This window comes from Thermobia domestica, chromosome 18 (genome assembly GCF_964235325.1).
Source record: "Thermobia domestica chromosome 18, izTheDome1.hap1.1, whole genome shotgun sequence".
In the NCBI taxonomy this organism is placed as follows: domain Eukaryota; kingdom Metazoa; phylum Arthropoda; class Insecta; order Zygentoma; family Lepismatidae; genus Thermobia; species Thermobia domestica.
In genome coordinates, this window is record NC_137471.1 from 68,609,309 (window position 1) to 68,631,635 (window position 22,327).

At 37.7% G+C, this 22,327-nt stretch overlaps 1 protein-coding gene across 4 annotated transcripts in view; it reads left to right on the forward strand.

The window, feature by feature from the left end:
- Positions 1 to 21,865, forward strand: part of LOC145674987 (sodium-dependent dopamine transporter-like) — a 175,406-nt gene extending 153,541 nt beyond the window's left edge. For 3 of the 4 annotated variants that reach the window (XM_081745323.1, XM_081745326.1, XM_081745324.1), the window contains 4 exons: positions 1,569 to 1,697; positions 11,372 to 11,569; positions 14,590 to 14,745; positions 21,599 to 21,865. In XM_081745323.1, coding sequence (XP_081601449.1) covers positions 1,569 to 1,697; positions 11,372 to 11,569; positions 14,590 to 14,745; positions 21,599 to 21,832 — 717 coding nt within the window. In that variant the 3' untranslated portion in view covers positions 21,833 to 21,865. The remainder of the gene's footprint in view (positions 1 to 1,568; positions 1,698 to 11,371; positions 11,570 to 14,589; positions 14,746 to 21,598) is intronic. The other variant, XM_081745325.1, reaches the window with a different exon arrangement.
- The last annotated feature ends 462 nt before the right edge of the window (positions 21,866 to 22,327 follow it).

A 22,327-nucleotide genomic window follows, 5' to 3' on the forward strand; every position in this document is an offset into this window, starting at 1 on the left:
GCGCACTGAGAAAAAGTCGTATGTGGCATACGTAAAAACATATGTTACGTGTGTAAAACTTGTAGTTTTTGAACTTAACGTACAGCAAGGATATAACTGAAAACGTATGTTTTATAATACTTTCCGTATAAATGTTCCATCTATACATACTTTCCGTATGAAACAATATAGACGGTCAGTATCTCCCATACAAATAGACGTGTATAACATATAGCTAACGAATATAACATACGCATATGTATATAATATACGGAAGATTGTTAGATGCCACTCATTCTGCAATGGCATGATGTAACATCTAAGGGCAGTGCGTATGTAGCATATGGATAACGTATGCTCCGTACTGATTTCTGTGGTAAGCAAAAGGATTACATATATTTGTACACTCTACTGCTGTCCGGACAACGGATTTTTCTCAGTGTAAAGTTTCTCCAAGTGTCTCATGATAATAGCAGAGTATATCTATAATGACAGTTACGTTAAGACAGCTTGTCAAGTTGCAAGTCACGGGCCTTATTATTAGAAAGACATCTACTTCAAATTTATCAAACGGAAATTCCGGGTTTTATAGTACTGCTGCAAATAAGGCCTGTATGCATAGAGATAAAGCTCGAGGCCATATACTAACTCCAAGCTTCAGACGAAAATGGATGAAGAAGCAAGAATATGTGCTAAATCATGTACTGACATTCATTCTAAATTCGCTCAATGTCCAATAAATTTGTGTCCACTTGGCCTGTTAAAAAATTTCTTTGAACCAAACGAACTCGAACAGTGGTAGTTCTAGGGTGCTGGGTTTTGAAAATCAGTTGTGGGTGCTGTAAATCACAGTCCACAACCGTGCCTTTACTGATATGGAATACACCTGAGGATTCAAAGTCCACAACAGTGCCTTTGGTGATATGGAATACCCCTGAGGATTCACAGTCCACAACAGTGCCTTTGGTGATATGGAATACCCCTGAGGATTCACAGTCCACAACCGTGCCTTTGGTGATATGGAATACCCCTGAGGATTCACAGTCCACAACCGTGCCTTTAGTGATATGAAATACCCGTGAGAATAGTAGGGGAGCAGGGGCTCCACCTTCAGAATACTTTGAAAATTGAACCTCCTGAAAATGCACTTTCAGGTATTTTTGAATAAGAATGAACTTTTTTGTTTAATGTTTTCCCCCTACAATGTCAAGTACTTTTGAATGAGGGAATGGCAATTTAACGGGGGAGATTCTAATCCTCTATCTTAGTTTTCATTTAGAACGCTAAAATTTAGATTTTGATATATCTAGGCTCACTAGCGCATAGTGAAATTTAGTGTGAAAACCTTACTTCAGTTTACTTCACAAGAGAAGGAACCTTCTTTTTAGCATGCTCCAGGGAGTTTATCTATTGTGAAACGTAATTACTAATTCTTATTCTGTACATTCCGAACGATTATCTTATTTGTTACCTCTTTCTAGTTTCACCAAGAAGATATCTAACAATATTTCTAGCATATGTTAATGGTTTCCCTAGCCATTAGTATGTTGCTAACATGAAGAAAACTATTTATATAATATTTGTTTCAGGCATTCTATGTGATGGCATGGTGCGAAAGTTTATGTGATGTGTATCCGACTTTGAGAAACATGAAAGCCCTTTTGCCAGTGTTGATTTGCTTTGTTAGTGCATTATTGACATTAACTACAGTAACAGCTGTAAGTAAAACTATTGTAGTCTTTTAGTATAAGTATTTACAAATATAATGGTAGAGTTAATGGTTATGAACAGTAGAGCTAAACATTACCCAGTCACACACACAAAATGTAAAGTTCTGTGCAACGAACCCCACGGTATGGATTCGATGTTTTTGTTACACAGAATCCAAAATTCGAAACCTCAGGAAGATTGATGGTGTCATTTTTTTTAAAAAAATAGGCAAAACACTTGACGATTTTGGATAGGGAAGGTACATGTAACACAACCATACAAAAAATGAATTAAATGCATTTTGTAACACAGAATAAAAATTTCGAAACCCCAGGGCGAGTGATCGTATCAATTTTTACGGGCGAAAAATGTGTGCCTTCCATATCAAAAATTGCTCAAGATTTTCGCCCTTAAAAAATTGACATGGTCAATATCTTCCTGGGGTTTTGAAATTTGGATTCGGCGTAACATAATACAGCGAATCTATATTCTGAGGTCCTCTGCACATAACTTTTTTTTTTTTTTGTATGGCTGTGTTACTTGTATTCTGGGAGAATCGCTCAAAATCGCTCAAATTATTCTCCCATAAAAATGACAAGGTCAATCGTTCTGAGAGTTTGAAAGTTGGATTCAGCTTAACAAAATACAGTGCGTCCCACTAGCTTTCGAACCCCAAAAAACATTATAATTTCCGAACAAATGTACATAGGAAAATGAAATTCACAATACACGTACCTTATTTCATGATAAATACGAGAAAGGGTTGAACAGAAGCGCACACGTCAAAACAAAGACGATAGTTGGCGCCAGGGAAAGTGCTGCTTGGCGTGGTGCGCGTGCGTTAGTGTAACTCGAGTCATTGCATCGCGAGGATGGTTCTGTACACCGTACAGGAACGCGTGTTCATTGTTAAAAAATATTGGATATCGGGATCGTATCAGACCGTTCAACGTGAATTTTGCCGTGAATTTGGATGCCGTAAAGGACCATCGAAATCATCAATACATCATTTGGTGAACAAGTTCGAAACAACAGGAACGTTGCTTACGGGACACGGAGGCGCGCGTCCACGGATGTCCGAGGAGACAGTACATAATGTGCGGCAACGCCTTTTGCAGTCCCCTAAGAAGAGCCTGCGTCGATTATCACAAGAGGTAGGGATGTGAAAGTCAACTGTGCAAAGAGCCGCCAAAAGAACCAAGCTGTTTCCATATCGCGTTACAGTCGTCCAGGAGTTGAAGAATACAGATTGGAAAAAGCACGTGATGTATTGTCGTTGGTTGCAAGCTTTGTTGCATGACAATCCAGGAATCCTAGACTATACTTGGTTCACAAATGAAGCTTGGTTCCATCTCTCTAGTTATGTGAACTCGCAGAATACTCGGGTGTGGGTCGCCGAAAATCCGCATGTGTACCATGAGATTCCACTTCATCCCTTGAAGGTGGGAGTTTGGTGTGCAATTTCCCGACAGCGTATCATTGGACCCATCTTCTTTTAAGATACAGTAAACATACAAGTTTACTTACACATCTTCAGTGAATTTGTGAATCAGCTGGACGATCAAGAACTCCGTCGCGGTTATTTCCAACAAGACAGAGCAACATGCTATACTTACAACGTGGCCATGGCAGAAATTGAGTCCTTTTTTGGTGGCAGGATAATCTGCAAAGGATTTTGTCGCCAAGGTCCCCGGATTTGCCACCATCTGATTTCTTCTTACAGGGTTTCCTTAAAGGTTGTGTCTACAGAGACAACCCACGATCACTACAAGAGTTGCGAAACAACATTGAGAATGCGATTCATGAGATCACACCGGAGACTCTACATCGGACTTTTCAAATATGGAACGCCGTGTACAAACATGTCTTGACGTCCAGGGAGGACACTTTCAGCACTTGCTGTGACGGTCATGTATTCAGCATGAAGCAAGGTACGTGTATTGTGAATTTCATTTTCGTATGTACATTTGTTCGGAAATTATAACGTTTTTTTATAATTCTGGGGTCCGCTGCAAACTATATATATATATATATATATATATATATATATATATATCGGGTGTTGCAAAATAAGTGTTACAACTCTTGGGAGGTGACTCCTGCCACTGAGACAAGAAAAAAAGTTCTCTTGAACTTTCGGCTATCGGACATAGTTTCGGATCTACAACGTGCCGAAAGCGTGGGAAAATGACTTTCGGACGCCAATAGTTCGGAAACTATCCAACGTAAAGAGAGCGGGTAAAAAATTCACTGAAGATGTCATACCTGCTGTATTGAATTTTGCATGTTTCACAATCCTACCATGCACGCGCAAGGGATTCCCCAAAGGAACGTAGGGATTCCCGGATAATCTGACAAACGAAAATTGGTCTAAATGGATATGAATTGATAGGGCTTCTACCAGGTAACAATAATTCGTTTGTATTAAGTCGATGTCTAGAACAAATACAAAATGGCGGACACCTTAATGCCCGTTGTGTGTGGTTGCATAATCGCCAGGTACAGACGTTCTGAGTATTAAGTGTAGCGAATTTGTACTCAAATGCTCTAGAAAGACATCTGGAATGTCGGTAGAGCACAACATATGAAGCAGGGTGATTCACATGTGTGGAAATACGTAATGAAAAATGCCCAGAAATGCACTCATACTAAGTAAACCTGATTTCAAAGCGTCGGAAATGTAAGGATTAGCGTCAAGAACATAAAAACTATTGCCAATTCACCAATAATATTCCATCAATCTGGTGCAATATGATGTGCACGATTGCATACCAATAAGGATGCAACAACTGAGGCCAAATTGCAATTGTGCAAGGGGACTCACAAAGGAATTGGGTAAATTAAATGAATGTCACTAGTGGGATCGCATGATCGATATTGAAATGTGACCAATGTGTGTGTTGATATCAACATGTAGCTAATGGACAAATGCCAGCATGTCCCACTACTACTGGGACACCGTCCCACGTGCGAAAAATAGGAAAATAACTACTCGGGTCTTGAATCTGAGGCCTTGGGCTTGCAGTAGTATGGGAAACTATAACCAAGCGAGCGAAAGCGAGCGCTCTAGCCCTGAGGCTCGAGGGAGCCTCACTTTCTCTGTATTCATTTCTTTGAAAAGCACTCACTTTGTTTGGCAAGCGCTCTTGTACAGCATCCCGACATGCTTGTGTGATTCATTTTGTTACTCCTGCTGCACAGTTGTAAACAATCAGAGCTTTAAGACGTTTCTTCCTATTTCTCATGTCGTTTTATTTTCCATATGTATGGTGTTCCAGCCGTAGTGTTATATGTGCCAAATTGATTCATTTTCGTCTTTGTCTTGCCATGTTCACTGTGAGTAAGATACGAATTTCTAAAGGTATTTTCCTATATTTCGAGTACGTGAGACATGGGACATGATACAAGTTTGTTATTTTCACGCTCTATCAGAATTTGAACCATGGATTCAGAGATTTATTTTCATGTGTCAACTCTGGGACAATCTCCCAAACAGAAGGACATTGATACAATCGTGTTCTAGTTACGTTCTACCAAAAAGTAGACCAAATGTAATAGCAGAATGTACAACGTTATTTTCCTAGTTTTCACACGTGGGACGGTGTCCCAGCAGTAGTGGGACATGTTGACATTTGTCCATTAGCTACATGTTAATATCAACAAACACATTGCCCACATTTCAATATCGATCATGTGATCCCACTAGTGACATTCATTTAGTTTACCCAGTTCCTTTGTGAGTCCCCTTGCACAATTTCAACTTGGCCTCAGTTGTTTCATCCTTATTAGTATGCAACCGTGCACATCATATTGCACCAGATTGATGGAATATTATTGGTGAATTGGCAATAGCTTTCATGTTCTTGACGCTAATCCTTACATTTCCAGCGCTTTGAAATCAGGTTTACTTAGTATGAGTGCATTTCTGGGTATTTTTCATTACGTGTTTCCACACATGTGAATCATCCTGCTTCATATGTTGTGCTCTACCGACATTCCAGATATCTTTCTAGAGCATTTGAGTACAAATTCGCTACACTTAATACTCAGAACGTCCGTACCTGGCGATTATGCAACCACACACAACGGGCATGAAGGTGTCCGCCATTTTGTATTTGTTCTAGATATCGACTTAATACAAACGAATTATTGTTACCTGGTAGAAGCCCTATCAATTCATATCCATTTAGACCGATTTTCATTTGGCAGATTATCCGGGAATCCCTATGTTCCTTTGGGGAATCCCTTGCGCGTGCATGGTAGGATTGTGAAACATGCAAAATTCAATACAGCAGGTATGACTTCTTCAGTGAAGTTTTTACCCGCCCTCTTTACGTTGCATAATTTCCGAACTATTGGCGTCCGAAAGTCATTTTCCCACGCTTTCGGCACGTTGTAGATCCGAAACTATGTCCGATAGCCGAAAGTTCAAGAGAACTTTTTTTCTTGTCTCAGTGGCAGGAGTCACCTCCCAAGAGTTGTAACACTTATTTTGCAACACCCGATATATATATATATATATATATATATATATATATATATATATATATATATATATATATATATATATATATATATATATTAGGGTGGCAACGAAAATTCACTTTTGCATTTTTAAAGATCTCAGAGTCAAATTTCATTTCTTGTCATCTCAAATGTATACTGCAAAAATTTTGAAACAATTACACAATATTTAGTGGTCGCTGAACGCATCCATAAATTCACTTAAAACTACTAAAATTTGAAAATTAACATATAAACATTATGAAATTCAAAAATTTGTTTGGAAACATCCATTAGTAATATTTGTATTTTATGAATGTATTTTTTTTTACAGTATTTAAGTTTGCGAAAGTATATTCAACACAGCGAACAAAAATTGCTTTGATTCAGAATGAATTTGCTTGGGGCGAGAAAATTTCTTTCTGTGCTGCTCTATAACTTGGAGCAGAAATTGGGCCTCATCTTCCTGAATGGTCAGCTTTCCATTGAAGTTTTGAATCAATGCAATTTCTTGTTCTGTCAGATTATTTATAACATGCACAGCTTTCACACGCTCTTGAGACTAAAGGAAAGTATCATTTATTTAAGATGTTTCAGGGTATTCTAGTTAAAAATCCGTGATCTCCAGTGCTTCAAACAGCTTTCTGATGTTCCTAGAAACTAAGTCAGTAAGGGCTCTATCCTTCGTGGTCCCCATATATCTTAAGAGCATAAGTTCTTCCCCTTCATTTCCATTCCTAAATAAGGCCGTAACCATGTATATTTTCACTGCTGCGAGGACTTCAGATCAAAGAATCTGAGACCGATAAATGGTTCGCTCAAATACCACAGATGTCGTAAAAAACTGTGCATTGCTACTTCTGCAATTTTTGCATTAACATTCTTGTAGGAATGCATGCGTCTTAAGAGATTCAGGTCATTCCTTCTAGCTGAAAGAGCAAAGGGGAGAAGAATATCATGTTTTCAAATTCACTGCTACGACAAATATGTTAAAGACGCGAAGCTTTTCAGATCACGAGATGTGATCGGAAAAGATAGCTTCAGGCAATAAAACAATTTCCCATTCATCGTGCACAATGCTAGGTTCCATGAACGTAGAATGTGATACCGCCTGAAAGAACTTTGCCAAGAAACATGAGAGCAAGTCGCGGAAGTTATTTGTAATAATCTCTGGGTTGTTAGTGTACCAATTGCTGATCGAAGAAATATTAGTTGACACTTTACTGGGGTCTGACTTGCGGTGTAGAATTTCTGCTTATCAATATATTTTCATGCCTCAGAGAAACGTTGAAAGAGTTTTATGTGTGGATCCATTGAAGCACCGAAAACTATGTAGAACACTCTCGCCACAATTAGTTCCATTATGTGATGTCTACAAGGGACTGGTAGAACATAGTGCGACATCTAAGGAAGACAATGTAGTGCCTGTCGTGATTGTAAGCATGCGTGGGTGCCTCTTAAATAACGCAGGAGAGAATCCGCTGCGACCTTTCACAAGCGCGGGCTGTTGTGTGTTCTCTCAAATTGAATCTGAGGAAATCATGGCGTTCACATTGAAAAATTTGACGATTGAGGAGCAGCGAGATGTTATCAGATTTCTGACTGTGGGAGGGGTTAAACTGGTCAATATTCATCGCTAGATAATGACCATATACGGGAGAGACTGTGTGCCCGGTAAGTCAGTGAGGAAGTGGAGTGCCCGTTTTCGTGAAGGCCGGGAGTGTTTGAGTGATGACCTGAGACCAGGCCAGGCAAACCTATTGCAGCCTCCCTGGTAAGAAGTGATCGGAGTGTCACAATGCGAATATTGGCAGTGATGGCGAGGGCCGGCGTTGGAACAGTGTGGATAATCGTGCATGACAGGCTGGGTTACTGGAAAGTATGCGCGTAGTGGGTTCCGAAGATGCTTAACGAATCGCAAAAGGAATTGCGTATTGGGCTAGTACTGCAACACCTGTTCCAGTATCATGAAGATCCCGCATTTCTTGAGCGGATCGTTGTCGGTGACGAGAGCTGGTGCCATAACTTTGAGCCAGAGACAAAGCTAGGCAGCAAGGAATGAAGCATGTGTCTTCACCATCGCTAAAAAATTCAAAACTGTGTCCTCAGCAGGCAAGGTAATGCCAAGCGTCTTTTTCGACGTCCGAGGTACGATACTCACCGAATTCCTCGAGCACGGAAAAACTGTTAACAATGACGTGTACCGTTAGACACTGCGTAGCCTACACAAGTCTATCAAGAGCAAATGTTCTGGGCTGCTCACTGAGGGAGTGATTCTGCTCCACGATAATGCTCGTTCACACGTCTCGCAGATCACGCAAAGTGTACTGGATAAGTTCAAATGGAAGCAATTTGAGTATTCGCCCTACAGACCGGACATTTTGCCCTGCAACTTCAATCTGTTTATTCCGCTTAAAAAAAAAAAAAAAAAACTCAAAGGAAAGCGCTTCAACTCGAACGACGAACTAAAGAACACAAAGGAGGATTGGCTGCTGTGACAGCCATAGGAATTCTGGGAACAGAGAATCCTTCGATTCGTGAAACAGTAGGATAGTTTTGCTGAGACAACTGGTGATTACTTTTAAATACAGACTTCGATTATACCCACAATGTCCTTTTCATTTGAACACCTCGTAATTACACTGGTGGAAACGCATTTCAGTAGAGATTTACTGTCATGACTCAAAGTTTATTTTTAGAAAAAGTGATTACAGGTATTAATGAGACCACTTCCAATAATAACACTTGTAATTAAACAGAACGTTCTCATGCTAGCTTACCGGGCAGATAGATGCTGAATGTGTAATGTATGGGTATGGAGTAGACATTGGCGTAGCTGATGATTTAGTTGTCAGAGCCCAGCTGACGATCAAGTGTCACACTTTGTTTCACTTTGTAATTGATAGTGCTTAGGTCCAGTAAGCCAACACGCAAGAGTAGAAGGCATACCGTATATCGAGTACAACATGATAATTTTCTCTAATGACATACGTGTTCGTGTTGTTCCGCTTAAAGATGAGGTCCCAAACTACCCAGAGAAGGTTGAAGAGAACAGTATGACTTAATAGTGAACATTATTTAAATATAATCATGTATAGCCCTTTCCGGTACCCGGCTTTTGGGGCTATTTTTTAGACTTTCAGTCGAGCAGCTACTGCATCGTCACTATTTATCCTAAGATCATGGTTCATACCTCATTCTCTTCAGAATGGAGCTGGCTTTCAAATGGTACCACTTGCATGCTCATACCATATACCAGGAGCGGGAAAAATGAGGTCAAAGAGAAAATTTCGGAGGGAAATTTTTTCTCGCACTTTGGGCCCCTCTGGAGCGGCCCTGTGTGAACGTAGCCATCTAAAAAAATCTGATAAATAGTACTTGGTATACTGAATGTGTGTGCCAAATTTAAAGTTTCTATCCTGAATACTAAGGGCGGGAGAAATTTTATAAGGAATTCCCACCATGCCCCAAATTACCGTAAAACACGATGATCTCAGGTAAAAAATTTCCTGAGACATCTCTAATTACCCTAGGGTCATGTTTCGTCCATCATTCTCTTCAGCTTAGAACTGCCTTTCAGGCGGTATGACTCACGTGTCTCCATCATGTATCTAAGGCGGGAAAATCCCAAAAAAGGGATTTTTTGGGTCTAAATATCCTTTTTTTCAACTTTTAGCCCCTCTGGACCCCCCGTTTTAACGCAGAGATCTAAAAAATCTGATAAATACTACTCGGAGGCTGAATGTTTATGCACAATTCCAATTTTCCAGGTGCAAAAGTAAGCCCGCCAAAAAATATATACCGAAATGTCACATATTCCCGTATACAGAGGGAATTTTTTAAACATTCCCTGAGTCATCCCTAATTACCGTAGGGTCATGTTTTGCCCATCATTCTCTTTAGAATAGAACTGCCTTTCAGGCGGTACCATTCACTTGTCTCCATCATGTATCTAAGGCGAGAAAATCACGTGAAAGGGATTTTTGGTAAAAATTTTCCATTTCAACGTTTAGCCTCTCTGTACCCCCTGTTTTAACACAGAAGTACGAAAAATATCTCGTAAATACTCCTCGGTGGACTGAATGTTTGTGCACAATTTTAATCTTCTAGTTGCAAAAATAAGTCCGGAAAAAACAATACCGAAAATGTCCAAAATTCCCCTATACAGAAGGTTATTTTGATAAAAATTACCTGACACTTCCCTAATTACCCTAGGGTCATGTGTCGCACATCATTCTCTTCAGAATAGAACTGCCTTTCATGCGGTACCATTCACTTGTCTCCATCATGTATCTAAGGCGGGAAAATAGCAAAGAAAGGGATTTTTTGGTAAAAATATCCCTTTTTTCAACTTTTTGCCCCTCTGGATCCCCCCTGTTTTAACGCAGAAATCTGAAAAAAAAATCTGGCACATACTACTCTGTGGACTGAATGTTTGTAAAAAAAATTCAATCTTCTACGTGCAAAAATAAGCCCGCCAAAAAATAATGAACATAGACCGGCCCCGCAATATTAAAAGAAAAAATATATTTTAGAATTATGACGTCATCACCTCCTATGTCTCGACGCAGGAAGGTGTGAAACCATACGTAAGGTCTTCTACAATGCCTCTGGACTTGAAAAAAAAAAACGGACGAAAAAGCTCAAATAGGAGAGTTATAAAGCAATGTACCATGAAACACCCCGTATGGTACAAATTCTACCATGGGATCCCCAAAGGGATAGATATACAGTATCCCCATAGGGCACATATACAGTACATGCAGCTGATCGTACCGGTAAGTAAGAGTATTATATATCTATATCTATCTATCTGTCCATCCATCCATCCATCATCTATCTATCTATCTATCTATCTATCTATCTATATATATATATATAAAGTTTATAAGCCTCATTTGCGGTTAATTATTGAAATGTGTCATTCTATGTATTACAATATAATATAAAAAAGAAATTTATTTATTTATTTGTGTCTAAAGAAAGATTGATTTAAGATATCTGTCGGTAAAGGGTTGAATATATTTCTACAAGTGAACTAATGTGAGCTTGCTTTCTCTGCCGAAATAACAAAATTTAATGTACTGTAAAAAAATATAATTTCACTGTACCCATTTTCTCTTATACGCTATTCCTTACGAAGGATATGTCTGACAACATATAATTTAATTATTTAAAGGGATGGATCACGAACATGGAATTAATTCACACATTTACTGACAAAATTAACTTGTCAGTTGTGGGAGCTTTTGAAGCTATTGTAATATTTTGGATCTATGGAAGCAACAGACTGATATATGATATATCTTTCTATTCATCAATAGTACCAAATATTTTTTGGATCGTCTGTTGGGATGTTCTACCAGCACTATATCTGGTAAGTATTATTTATGGCAGTAAGTTTGAAGAATGCCTAGAACAAACTATCTCAAAACGTCCCTTTATGAAAATATTGAAAATCTGATCCCGAAATGGCCCTTGATGGGAATTCCAATGGATGCTGTGATTCATTCCTAGAATGTCCCTTCCCTTAATGCCTCTTTCTTAAAGAACGTTATATTCAATAATTTACTCTGAAACAGTATTGTTCAACCCTAATTCATAAATAAGTTGCAGTTTCTCAAATATTTAGCTCGGTCCAAACTTTTGGTTACACTCTGTATAACAAGGGCTATGACTATATTTCGATTTGATCAAATATGTGTTTTCCTCTACAGTAATATATTGTGGCGATGTCATTGCTATTGACATGTATTTTGCAATTTAATTATTTAAAACTGGATAGTGATTATGATGAACATGAACACGTTTTTCTGTTTATTATTAGATTAAGAGCAGTGACCATAATATTTAGATTTAAGCACTAATATTTGTGTAACTCCATCTTAGATAGTAGCCAAACTTTAAAAAAAAAATAATAATTTAAATTAATTAATTAATTAGAGCATTTAATTAAGCATGATTTTAACTTACAAAGTACAAAGGGTCGAAAGGTGTAATAAGAACTTTTACTAGTATTTAAGGACATGGTAGTGTTTGTGAAAGAGTACTAATGAATTATCTGGAATTAATTATTAATGGAATTAATTCCAGTTATTAATCTGGAATTTTAAGTGTAAAATAACACTAATGGTCAGTATCTCATTTTATCCATTGTAGAGAACACTTCTTTGTACACATCAGTGAGATACTTTGAATATCACAAAAATACAGGGATTATCTCATAACAGGGATTAATACATTGATAACCTTTTTTTCCCCATCTGATGGGTGCTGTTTTGAACAAAAGACCATGTGTTGTATTTTATTGAACAGTTCCTTACATTTATTTCACAAGATATACACTGATCATCAGTTGAATTAGAGGCAGGACAGTTGCAGAAACAGCCCTGCAGAAGCTCCACCAGTCCATGTGAAGGAAACTCATTGCGGGTGTACTGCTGCCATGTGCTTCCTTTCTCAGTATCCGTGTCAGTGCAGCGTGTGATGGGCAGGACGAAGGATCTGAGTGCATCTGACTATGGTCAAATCGTAGGAGTCAGATGACTGGGTGGCTCGATTTCGGAAGTGGCTGCGACACTCGGATTTTCAAAGGCAACTGTGTCAAGGATATATTGTGAGTACGTGGCTTCCGGTAAAACCACACCCGCACGCGCAAACTGAGGAAAATTACGCCACTCTTCTACACTTGTGGTTCTGTGCTTCCACCCAAAACAATTCCAAATATCTTTAACAATGTCATTTTTAAACAACTGCTTCAAGAAAGAGTTATTAAACGTTTCCATTAATTGGATAGTCGATGAAGTTTCCATTATTTTTAACTATCCATTGTCGACATCCAACTTCAAAACCAATGCAGGTTTTGGAAAAAAAAAATATAACGTTGAATTTTTCTTCGAACGAGGATGTTGTTTAATATGACACATGACCATGTTGCCCTTTAAAATAAACAAGTTTATTCCAATATGGCGACCATCAAGATGGCGGACGACAACCGTAACCACGTCATAATGTTTCCCTCTCCTATCAACAATGATCCCATTTTACTTCGAATCGACTGCATTTACAGTTTCTCAAATATTTAGTCAGGTCCAGAGTTTTGGCTACACCCTGTACTAATGTGCCACACATACAGTATACCTTTCTATTTTTATCCAATTCAATATGGCGTATACCAAGATGACCACCGTCACAGTTACCCAGAGCAATCAAATTTTCCCTACTCATACATTATTACTATATCGTCAAATCATACCAATCTCTGTGATGCACGTCTCCAGCAGGTTGTTAAGGGAGTTTTGGAACACCCTGTATTTTTAAAACAATTAAATAGAATCGATACAGTTTTTAAGTTGCAATTAAATCGTTACAATAGTTTTAAATCTGCAAATTGGATACGCACTAGCGACATCTATGAGAGTCAATCAGGCAGCGATAAGTTCCTACTAACGTGACTGTTTACTATTATAAACTAGTGAGACGCACATATTAGTACGTTCCCGTTATATGATTAGGATACATTGAAGTTAGAATTTATTTTCGTCACTTCTTTCCAGGCTGAAAGTATAACTATCACTTAGTTTTCCTCCATCACATTCAACTATGCACATATTGACGCCTTTACATTTTATGATTAGGATGCATTGAAGTTAGAATTGATTTTCGTCACTTTTTTGAGATTGGAAGTATAACTATCATTTATTGGTTTTTCTCTATCACACTTTAAGATGTATAATATTAGTGGTGGGCACAAAAACAGGGTTTTTCGGTTTTCTCCAAAACCGGTTCGGTTTTCACCGAAACCGGATATCGGTTTTCTCCAAAACCGGTTCAGTTTTTCACCGGATTCGGTTTCGATTATCTTCAAAACCGGTTCGGTTTTCACCGAAACCGGATATCGGTTTTCTCCAAAACCGGTTCAGTTTTTCACCGGATTCGGTTTCGATTTTCTTCAAAACCGGTTATGGTTTCCCAGAATTTGTTCTATTTCTGACCACAACAGTGTTTCGTTGTTCTCCAGAAACCGATTCCGTTTCCACAGATATAGTGTTATGTGTTTTGCATAAGTTTCAATGCAACCAGTTTCGGTGAAAATAGAACCGGCTTTTGAAGAAAACGGAAACCGGTTTTGGAGAAAACCGAAACATGTTTCGGTGAAGTACCGAACGGTTTTGGAGAAACCGAAACCGGTTTCGGTGAAAAACGAACCGGTTTTTGGAGAAAACCGAACTGTTTTTTAAAAAACGAAATGTCGGTTTTCGGATTTCGGTTCTCTAGAAACCGGTTTTCGGTTTTTATAAAAACCGGTTTTTCCCATCCCTAGTATATATTGACACGTCTCCGTTTTGTGATTAGGATACATTACACTTAAAATTGATATTCATTACCTTTTTTCAGGCTGGAAGTATAACTGTCAATTACCAGTTTTTCTCCAAAACACTTATAGGTGCACCATTGTACTTGAAAATTATGTTCATCATTGGAATATTATTAACATTTCTTCCTTTTGCACTCCTCGGACTATATAAATGTATTAAATTTAAATATAAAGATGTAAGTATTTCAAGAATATAGTATTTTATGAGTACAGTATTAGATTTGTTCAATTATGTCATAGCCTTACAGTCACGTAAACTAAAAAATTATAAAATCCTATTCTGAATACAAGCTGCACTCTAAAATTTCGATGGTGGCTCAGTGGTAGAGCGTTCACCTCCGGTACTTGAGGTCCCTGGTTCGATCCCAGCTCGCGCCGTGTGGACTTTGTGGTGGACAAACACCGTGCTCGTGGGTTTTCTCGGGGTTCTCCCGTTTCCTTCCACTTTCTTCATTCCACCATTTCACTCATTTCTCATTATCACCGTCTCCTTTAGCCTAACCGGCATAACCGTAGGACGTAAAACTTAAAGATTTCATTTCATTTCATTTTTCTAAAATTTCGACGAGCGGAAAAATTAAATCTAATATATTAAATATAAGCCTATAAGTAAATGAAATACTAATAATCATTTACTGCTAAATTCAGGGAAATATAAATAAAGAGGTGAATATTTTATTTTGTCATAAAATAAACAGTGTATATAAAAGACACTATCGTTATTGAAAAATAAGGTTACAATTGTTTGCTATATGTAGTGTAAAAGTGGTTTTCTGTTAATTTGCTATACAGTATTTGTTGGGCACGAAATTTGTCTGTTCATCGCCATCACTCTTGTCACTACTTGACTATTTTTGGTAATATGAGTAATCAGTATATTTTTAACAATATACAACATGACGATATGCCATAATGTTTGTACGGTTGCGAATATAAGACAATTTTTCACAATTGAAATTTGGACAAAACGTGTGGCTTATATTGGGGTCAATACGGTAATTAGAACTTATTTCTGAATTGTCTGCGTAGGTTAAGACAGATATGTCCGACAAGTGTTAAAGAAGTCAAGTGGCAATTTGAAGACGCCATACATATGTAATTTCACATACACACACACACACACACACACACACACACACACGCATATATATATATATATATATATATATATAATCAACTTAGGAAAAGCTGCTAATACAATTACAACACAATTACTAAGCTGATTATGAATATTTGCGGAACAAACTGTTTGATCATGCACACTAATTTTAGCTAGAATTTCCTCTGAGCGTACACATATTTCACGCAAGAGAGATTGCTACCAATAATGAAACAGATCACGGGCTTCGTGACTCGTGATCGGAACACCCAGTAGTAATCAGATCCATGTTCACCACCAGTGATTCATGATCCGGTGACCTGGTGACTGGAACAGGTTCATGAACCAGAGTGATCTGATAATCCGGATAGAACCATGTCCTGGAGTGACGCGGGCAGATCTAGTATGACCTAAAGACAACAAAACAACACCATACATATGGGTATTATCTGAATGGATCTAATGCAATTTTAAGGAATACGACTCTCTCTTCTCTCTCTGTCTTCTATAAGATCTATAATTTTATTTCTCGCTTGTGTAAGGGTATTGCACTGAAATAAATCTACAAGGATTATCAGCGTATAAACTCATAAGAATTACAGATGAGATAAGCTACATGATTAACTTATAAAGGATCATCAAAGTTTAATCGAACAGAACTGTGAAACTTGTCGCTTAAACTATAAAAGATGCCACTGATCCCCAACAGTGTTTTGCTAACTCTTTTGTGCAGCCTATGTTCAAAAATCACTGTATTATTTTTCAGTATGGAGAAGACAAATAAACATAAAATTATAATTGAAATATTCACGAACTGGTATCTTGGTTAAGAAATGTCATACCGCGAATCAGTCACATGAATGTGTGAGTTCGAATAAAGAACATCATTACTCAAGTATAAAATTTTGCAGCAATGCTAATATTTAGGCTGGTAACGTGCTAATATTTAGGCTGGGTCTTCGGGTCATCGGGTCTGTCCGGATTACCGGTCCAGGTATACCCAGAACCGGATGACCCGGCAAATGTCGTGACCCATACGCCATACCATCATTGCCGGTACTATTTCGCTGGCGGTACTAAGCATGGATGCTGAAAAGGGATGTTAAATTTCAACTAAACCAAAATCAATTTTGGTTAATTTGGTATAAAACATAATGATTGAAGACTAAACTTTCGATTATGTAGGTCAATTTTAGCTAATGATTGTTGTGGGAATAATATTAGAAAATCAGATTGATTGATAATGGAAACGAACTTAAGTTAATGGTAATTGTGAGAATTTGCCGAGTACTATTCTTGCGGGCGATACCATAGCAAAAATGAAATGAAATCTTTGAGTTTTACGTCCCACGGCTATGCCGGTTAGGCTAAAGGAGACGGTGATGATGAGTGATGAATGAAATGGTGAAATGAAGAAACTGGGAGGAAACGGGAGAATTCCGAGGAAACCCACGCACACGGTGTTTGTCCACCACAAAGTTCACTTGGCGGGGGCTGGGATTGAACCGGTATCATAGCATCGGTGCTGAAAGGGAATGTTAAATTTCAAATGAACCAATATCAATTTTGGTTAATTTGGTTTGATAAATACTGTGTGAAGACTAAAATTTTGATTATATAGGTCAATTTAAGCTAATGATTGCAGTGGGAATAATGTTTGAAGAATAACTTTAATTAATGATAATTGTCAGAATCACTACCGGGTATTATTCACTCTGGCTTTATTATAGCATGGATGCTGAAAGGGGACATTAAATTTCAACTAAATCAAAATCAATTGTGGTTAATTTTTGTTCGGAAAATAATGTTTGAAGGCTAATATTTTCTTTATGTAGGTCAATTTTAGCTAAGAACAGTTCTGGGAATCATATTCTAAAATTTAAATCATTGATAATAGAAACGAACTTTCGTTAATGGCAGTTGTGAGAAAATTTTTGCAGATTAAAATGTTTGACAATGTAGAATAACCAAGTAATAATTGAATCAGGTAATACAAAAAGGGCCGAAAACAAGCTTAGTTTTGAGAAATACATAAAAAGACATTGCAGTTTTGAAACTATTAAATCAAGGTGAACCCCATTTTTTCCATGTAGATAAAAATTACATTAATCGAATGCTATATAGGGAAACTTTTTTTTTGCTCATTGCCATGGTAATAAAATTGTTTTCCGCTGTGGACTGAAGCCCTTCTTGCATGTAAATTATAGACGAAGCCCTGTATGCATCAGTGACGACGCCAGCTTTAAGTTCTTAGGGGGGCAAAGGAGGGGCATATACATTTCCGGGGGGGCGGCTATTTGCTATACCAAAAATGACATATTTATTACGTTTGACTTATTTTACATTACATTGTGTATTTCGTTGCTGTTTTCATATTAGACCTATATGATTATAAATTAAACTTATTTCAAGTAAAATTTGTAACTAACAAATAAGTAACATCTGCACATGAAATATTTTTCAATGAAACTTTTGAAGTCTGAACATAAATTGAATTATTTTCGCGTATGCTACAAGTAACACATTCGTCTAGTACTATATGCTAGGTCTCTCTCTCTGAGAATTTACGAGGAGCTGCTGAAAATGTCGTAGTCCAATCCAGAAGGAGTGTAGGTACTAGGTAAAAAAAAAAAAAAAAAAAAAAGAAACCGTAGTTTAGAAAAACATATTTCTGTATGTACAAATACAAATTTTCATATTAACAATGAAATTCTTATTGTTTATCAGACCTCTGAAGTGATTATGTGTGCCCAAACAAATAATTTCACGAACATCCAGATCCTAACTGTTATTACATTTTTGTTCCACCAAAGAAAATCACCGAAGTAAATTAATTAGGAAATCATTGAAACACCACGGGACTCTCCTCCGTTATATACAGTGGTAAAGGAGTAAGTGGCTTAGTATAAACGTGGCGATTTCTCAACAAATTATGCTTTACATCCAGGATGATTAAAAGCGATGACTCTTCTCGAAATCATGGATGCAATTTCTGACATTATTCTTGCAGCATTCAGCCAGTGATGGATATAGCCCTGGACCGGAGGGCCTAGGCCACCTTAGTTTTTGAGTGACAAAAATATTTTAAGCTATTATTTATATAGTTTTTAAAGTGTATAGTAAACTAGTCTGAGTATATAGTTATAGTCTGAGGTCTGGTTGCACCCCGCTTTCTCAAGTTTTACCTTCTCAGGAAAACTTGTGTCAGAGATTCTGGGCATTTCTTTCGAACGCGTTGGTAGCATAATTCAGAATGGCTTGGGTATGCTCAAATTCTCGGCATAATGGGTTCCCAAAAAATGTCAGAAGAATAAGAGTGACGGCATTAAGAGAAGTCTTCTTCCAATTTGACCGTAATGCTGATCAATTTCGCTCACGAATAGTAACCATAGATGGAATATGGTTGTACCTTTATTGGTTGAAACAACAGTCAATGGAGTAATACTACTCCGTTCTTCATCGCCCCAAGAACTTCAAGACACAAAAGTAGGAAGAGAAACTGTTTGCAACATTCTTCTGGGATAAGTATGGAGTGGTACTCATCGACTACCTCCGCAACGGTCAGTTATTAATCTAGAATCTCTACATTACTTACAAAACTGAAAGAAAAATTCAAAGTTCAACGCCGCGGAAAGTGAAAAGAAAGGAATTATGTTCCTTCAGGAGAATATACCTGTCCATAAAGCCCCTGCGAACACAACTGACATTGCATAATCTAGGATTTCAATTTCTAGATCATCATTCTTATTCCGCAGATTTAGCTCCGTCTAACTATTACGTGTACTTATTTCCCAAACTTAAACAACACTTGAAAGGATGCCATTTTAGATCTGATAGGGGTAGTGCTACGGACAGTGGTGCGAGGAATCTTCAGATTTTTTTAACTTTTCTGCAAAAACTGGAGCACTGTACAAGGTAGTATATTGATTCTCGGGGGAAGTGTAGAAGAAGTAAAACTTCACCATTCCATGTGAACTGCTTCTGGGTTGGGCTACGAATTTTTCAGCAGTTCCTAGTCAATATGGTAGACGTCACGTCAGTACTTTGAAACAAAATAAGTAAGGGAGCACTAGTATAAACCAATTACTAACTAAAGATCAGCACTCCGACAATACGTTTTATTGGGAATCAATTTCATTCCATAAATTTATTATTATCATTTGCATGAAGACAAAACAGACCTTTTTTTTTATCCCTTACAAAAAGTTAAGGCCTGGTAGTTGCAAACTAAGCTGTTATAAGCACATCCTCTGAATATTGAAAGCCGAGAATAATGTTTCAGAAAAAAGAAGTATAGAACCTTTAAATAAAACAAAATATGAGACTGAAAACTTCAAACCTGGATAAATACAAACAAGTTACGTAATTGGTTTTACCTTTCTTTTGTTTCCAATCAAAGTTGATCCAATGAGAAGAAAACAAGTCGACCATATCTACTATTGTTCGCTAGGCACAATAATTGAAAATCGTAAGAAAGAAGTAGAACTAAAATTTACCTCAAAAGGGGCTAATTAGAAAACAGAAATATGTGTGCATACCCAGACGCTCAAAGAAGAAAGCTTGAGGACTAATCTGCCACATAGTAAATGCATGGAAAGTAGACTACAATTTGACAATGAGATTGGTTATGATACTGATATAAAATACTACATGTAGAATGTTTAAAGATTGTAGGAGTCTGGGGGGGCAGTCTAGGTGGCAGTTAGGGGGGCAGAAGTAGCTACTAGGGGGGAGCTCGCCCCTCTTGCCCCCCCTCTGGCGTCGTCACTGGTATGCATATAATTGCATTTTTGTGTACACTATTCTTGTTTTATGTACAGCATGCAGCAAAACAAATAGTATTGAAATTCGCGTACGAATGTCGCGTAGATGCTATGTGGTATGAGCTGTGAGCGCCACATATGTGCTCAGTTGTGTGTGGACTACTATAGTGTGCAGTTGGTGCAAAGATAATGATATTCACCACATAGGAGAATGTGTTTATTGTCGAGCACTATTTCCGATCATACGGTGTGGGCAGCATCTCACTGCAAGAGATGAACGTTCACGTCTACTGTATTGCTCTGGAGCTATAACATATGAAGATAAACATTTCATCAGCAACATTTGGCTCAGTGATGAACGTCATATGTGCCTTGATCGCTACATTAATCGACAGTTGATTATCGACCCGTTCTTCCATGATTTGCGCAGTTTTTGCGGCATCAAAAATCTGTCGTTACAACGACAATGGATGTAGCAAGACGGAGCTACTGCCCACTTCAAGTGAGTCACTTATCTTTCTCATCATGAGAGTTTACACATGGATTGGTTTCCCGTGGAAAGGATTTCTCATATCTTTCCCACTCCCCTGATCTCACGGCTCCAGATGCCTACGTATGGGGTATGCTGAAGGAAGCAATTTTCCGAACTGATAACCCCATATCACTATACCGGAGCTAAGAGAGAAGATTCGGTCATTTGGTTTGTCGTTCCATCATTCCGTGTTCACTAGCTTGTTGATCGATCTACAGGACCCTTATGAAAAATGTATGCTACGTAATGGTCAACATTTTGAGCACATGATATACAGGCGTGATTCCTTTTAAATTTACAATATATGTTTAATAACATTTAGTTGACATTCATTTTACAACATTTCTTGTTTCATTATATTGTACAATAAATAAATAAATAAATAAATAAATAAATGTCAACGATATGATTTCAGTGCTGTTTGGTTTGCCGCATACTGTGTTAGATATATTTGCTGTACATTGCATACAATTATCATTTGAGCTGTGAGTAACCTAAGTTAGTGTAACCTCATCATTGGGGATATTTCTCATTTAGAAACAAATAGTCACATCCCATCGGTCACTATTATTCAGAACTTTCACTGTATTAATTTCCGAGTCTGAATCTTCTTTTTAACGAATTTATTGGTTTAGAGTTTTGCAGCTAGTTTCCAGCCTACATCTGATTGGGGTCCAGCTGACAAAATGATGCTTCGCTTAAGGAAAAGGTACAGACCAGATCAGGAAACCAGATATAATCGGGTTGTTAAGATGTGCGACCATAAGTGTCTTCTCAATAACAAAGAAGTGTGTCGTGCTTTGATTATCGAAAAATTGTTAATGAAAGAAGCCTTTGAGGACGAGGACGATGATGACTATATTATATAGGCTAATGTAAATGAACATTAATAAATGAGTGGATTAAGTATTATAAGTTATTGTTTTAATTATATTTTTAAAAGTTTTGAAACTGAAAATATCTTCAAAGTAATGGTTTATATACAAAACACAAAAATAAATTATTTCTAAATATAAAGTAAAGTATATTCGTGGTATAAGAAACTTCATGATAATTCGTAAACTTACCTGTCACAAAGACACCTGACCATCTGAGGTCTACATTTTAAGCTATAAGATGGACCTTGCAACCAACCTCTCCCAAACAGTTCTTCCATGTGTAACTACTAGTTTCGTTACAGAAGAAGGTTTCTCCTGAGATGCTACCTCTTAGGCAAGGATGGCTCTAAGGCAGGGATACAAATAACCACTCGCCCGGGGCGAGTGGTTCAGAGTACCGGCGAGTATTTAATATCATACCGAAGCTAAGTAAACGATTTCTAATGTGGAATGTGGGCTAGTAGTTTTTTCTCTTGGTCTAGTAAA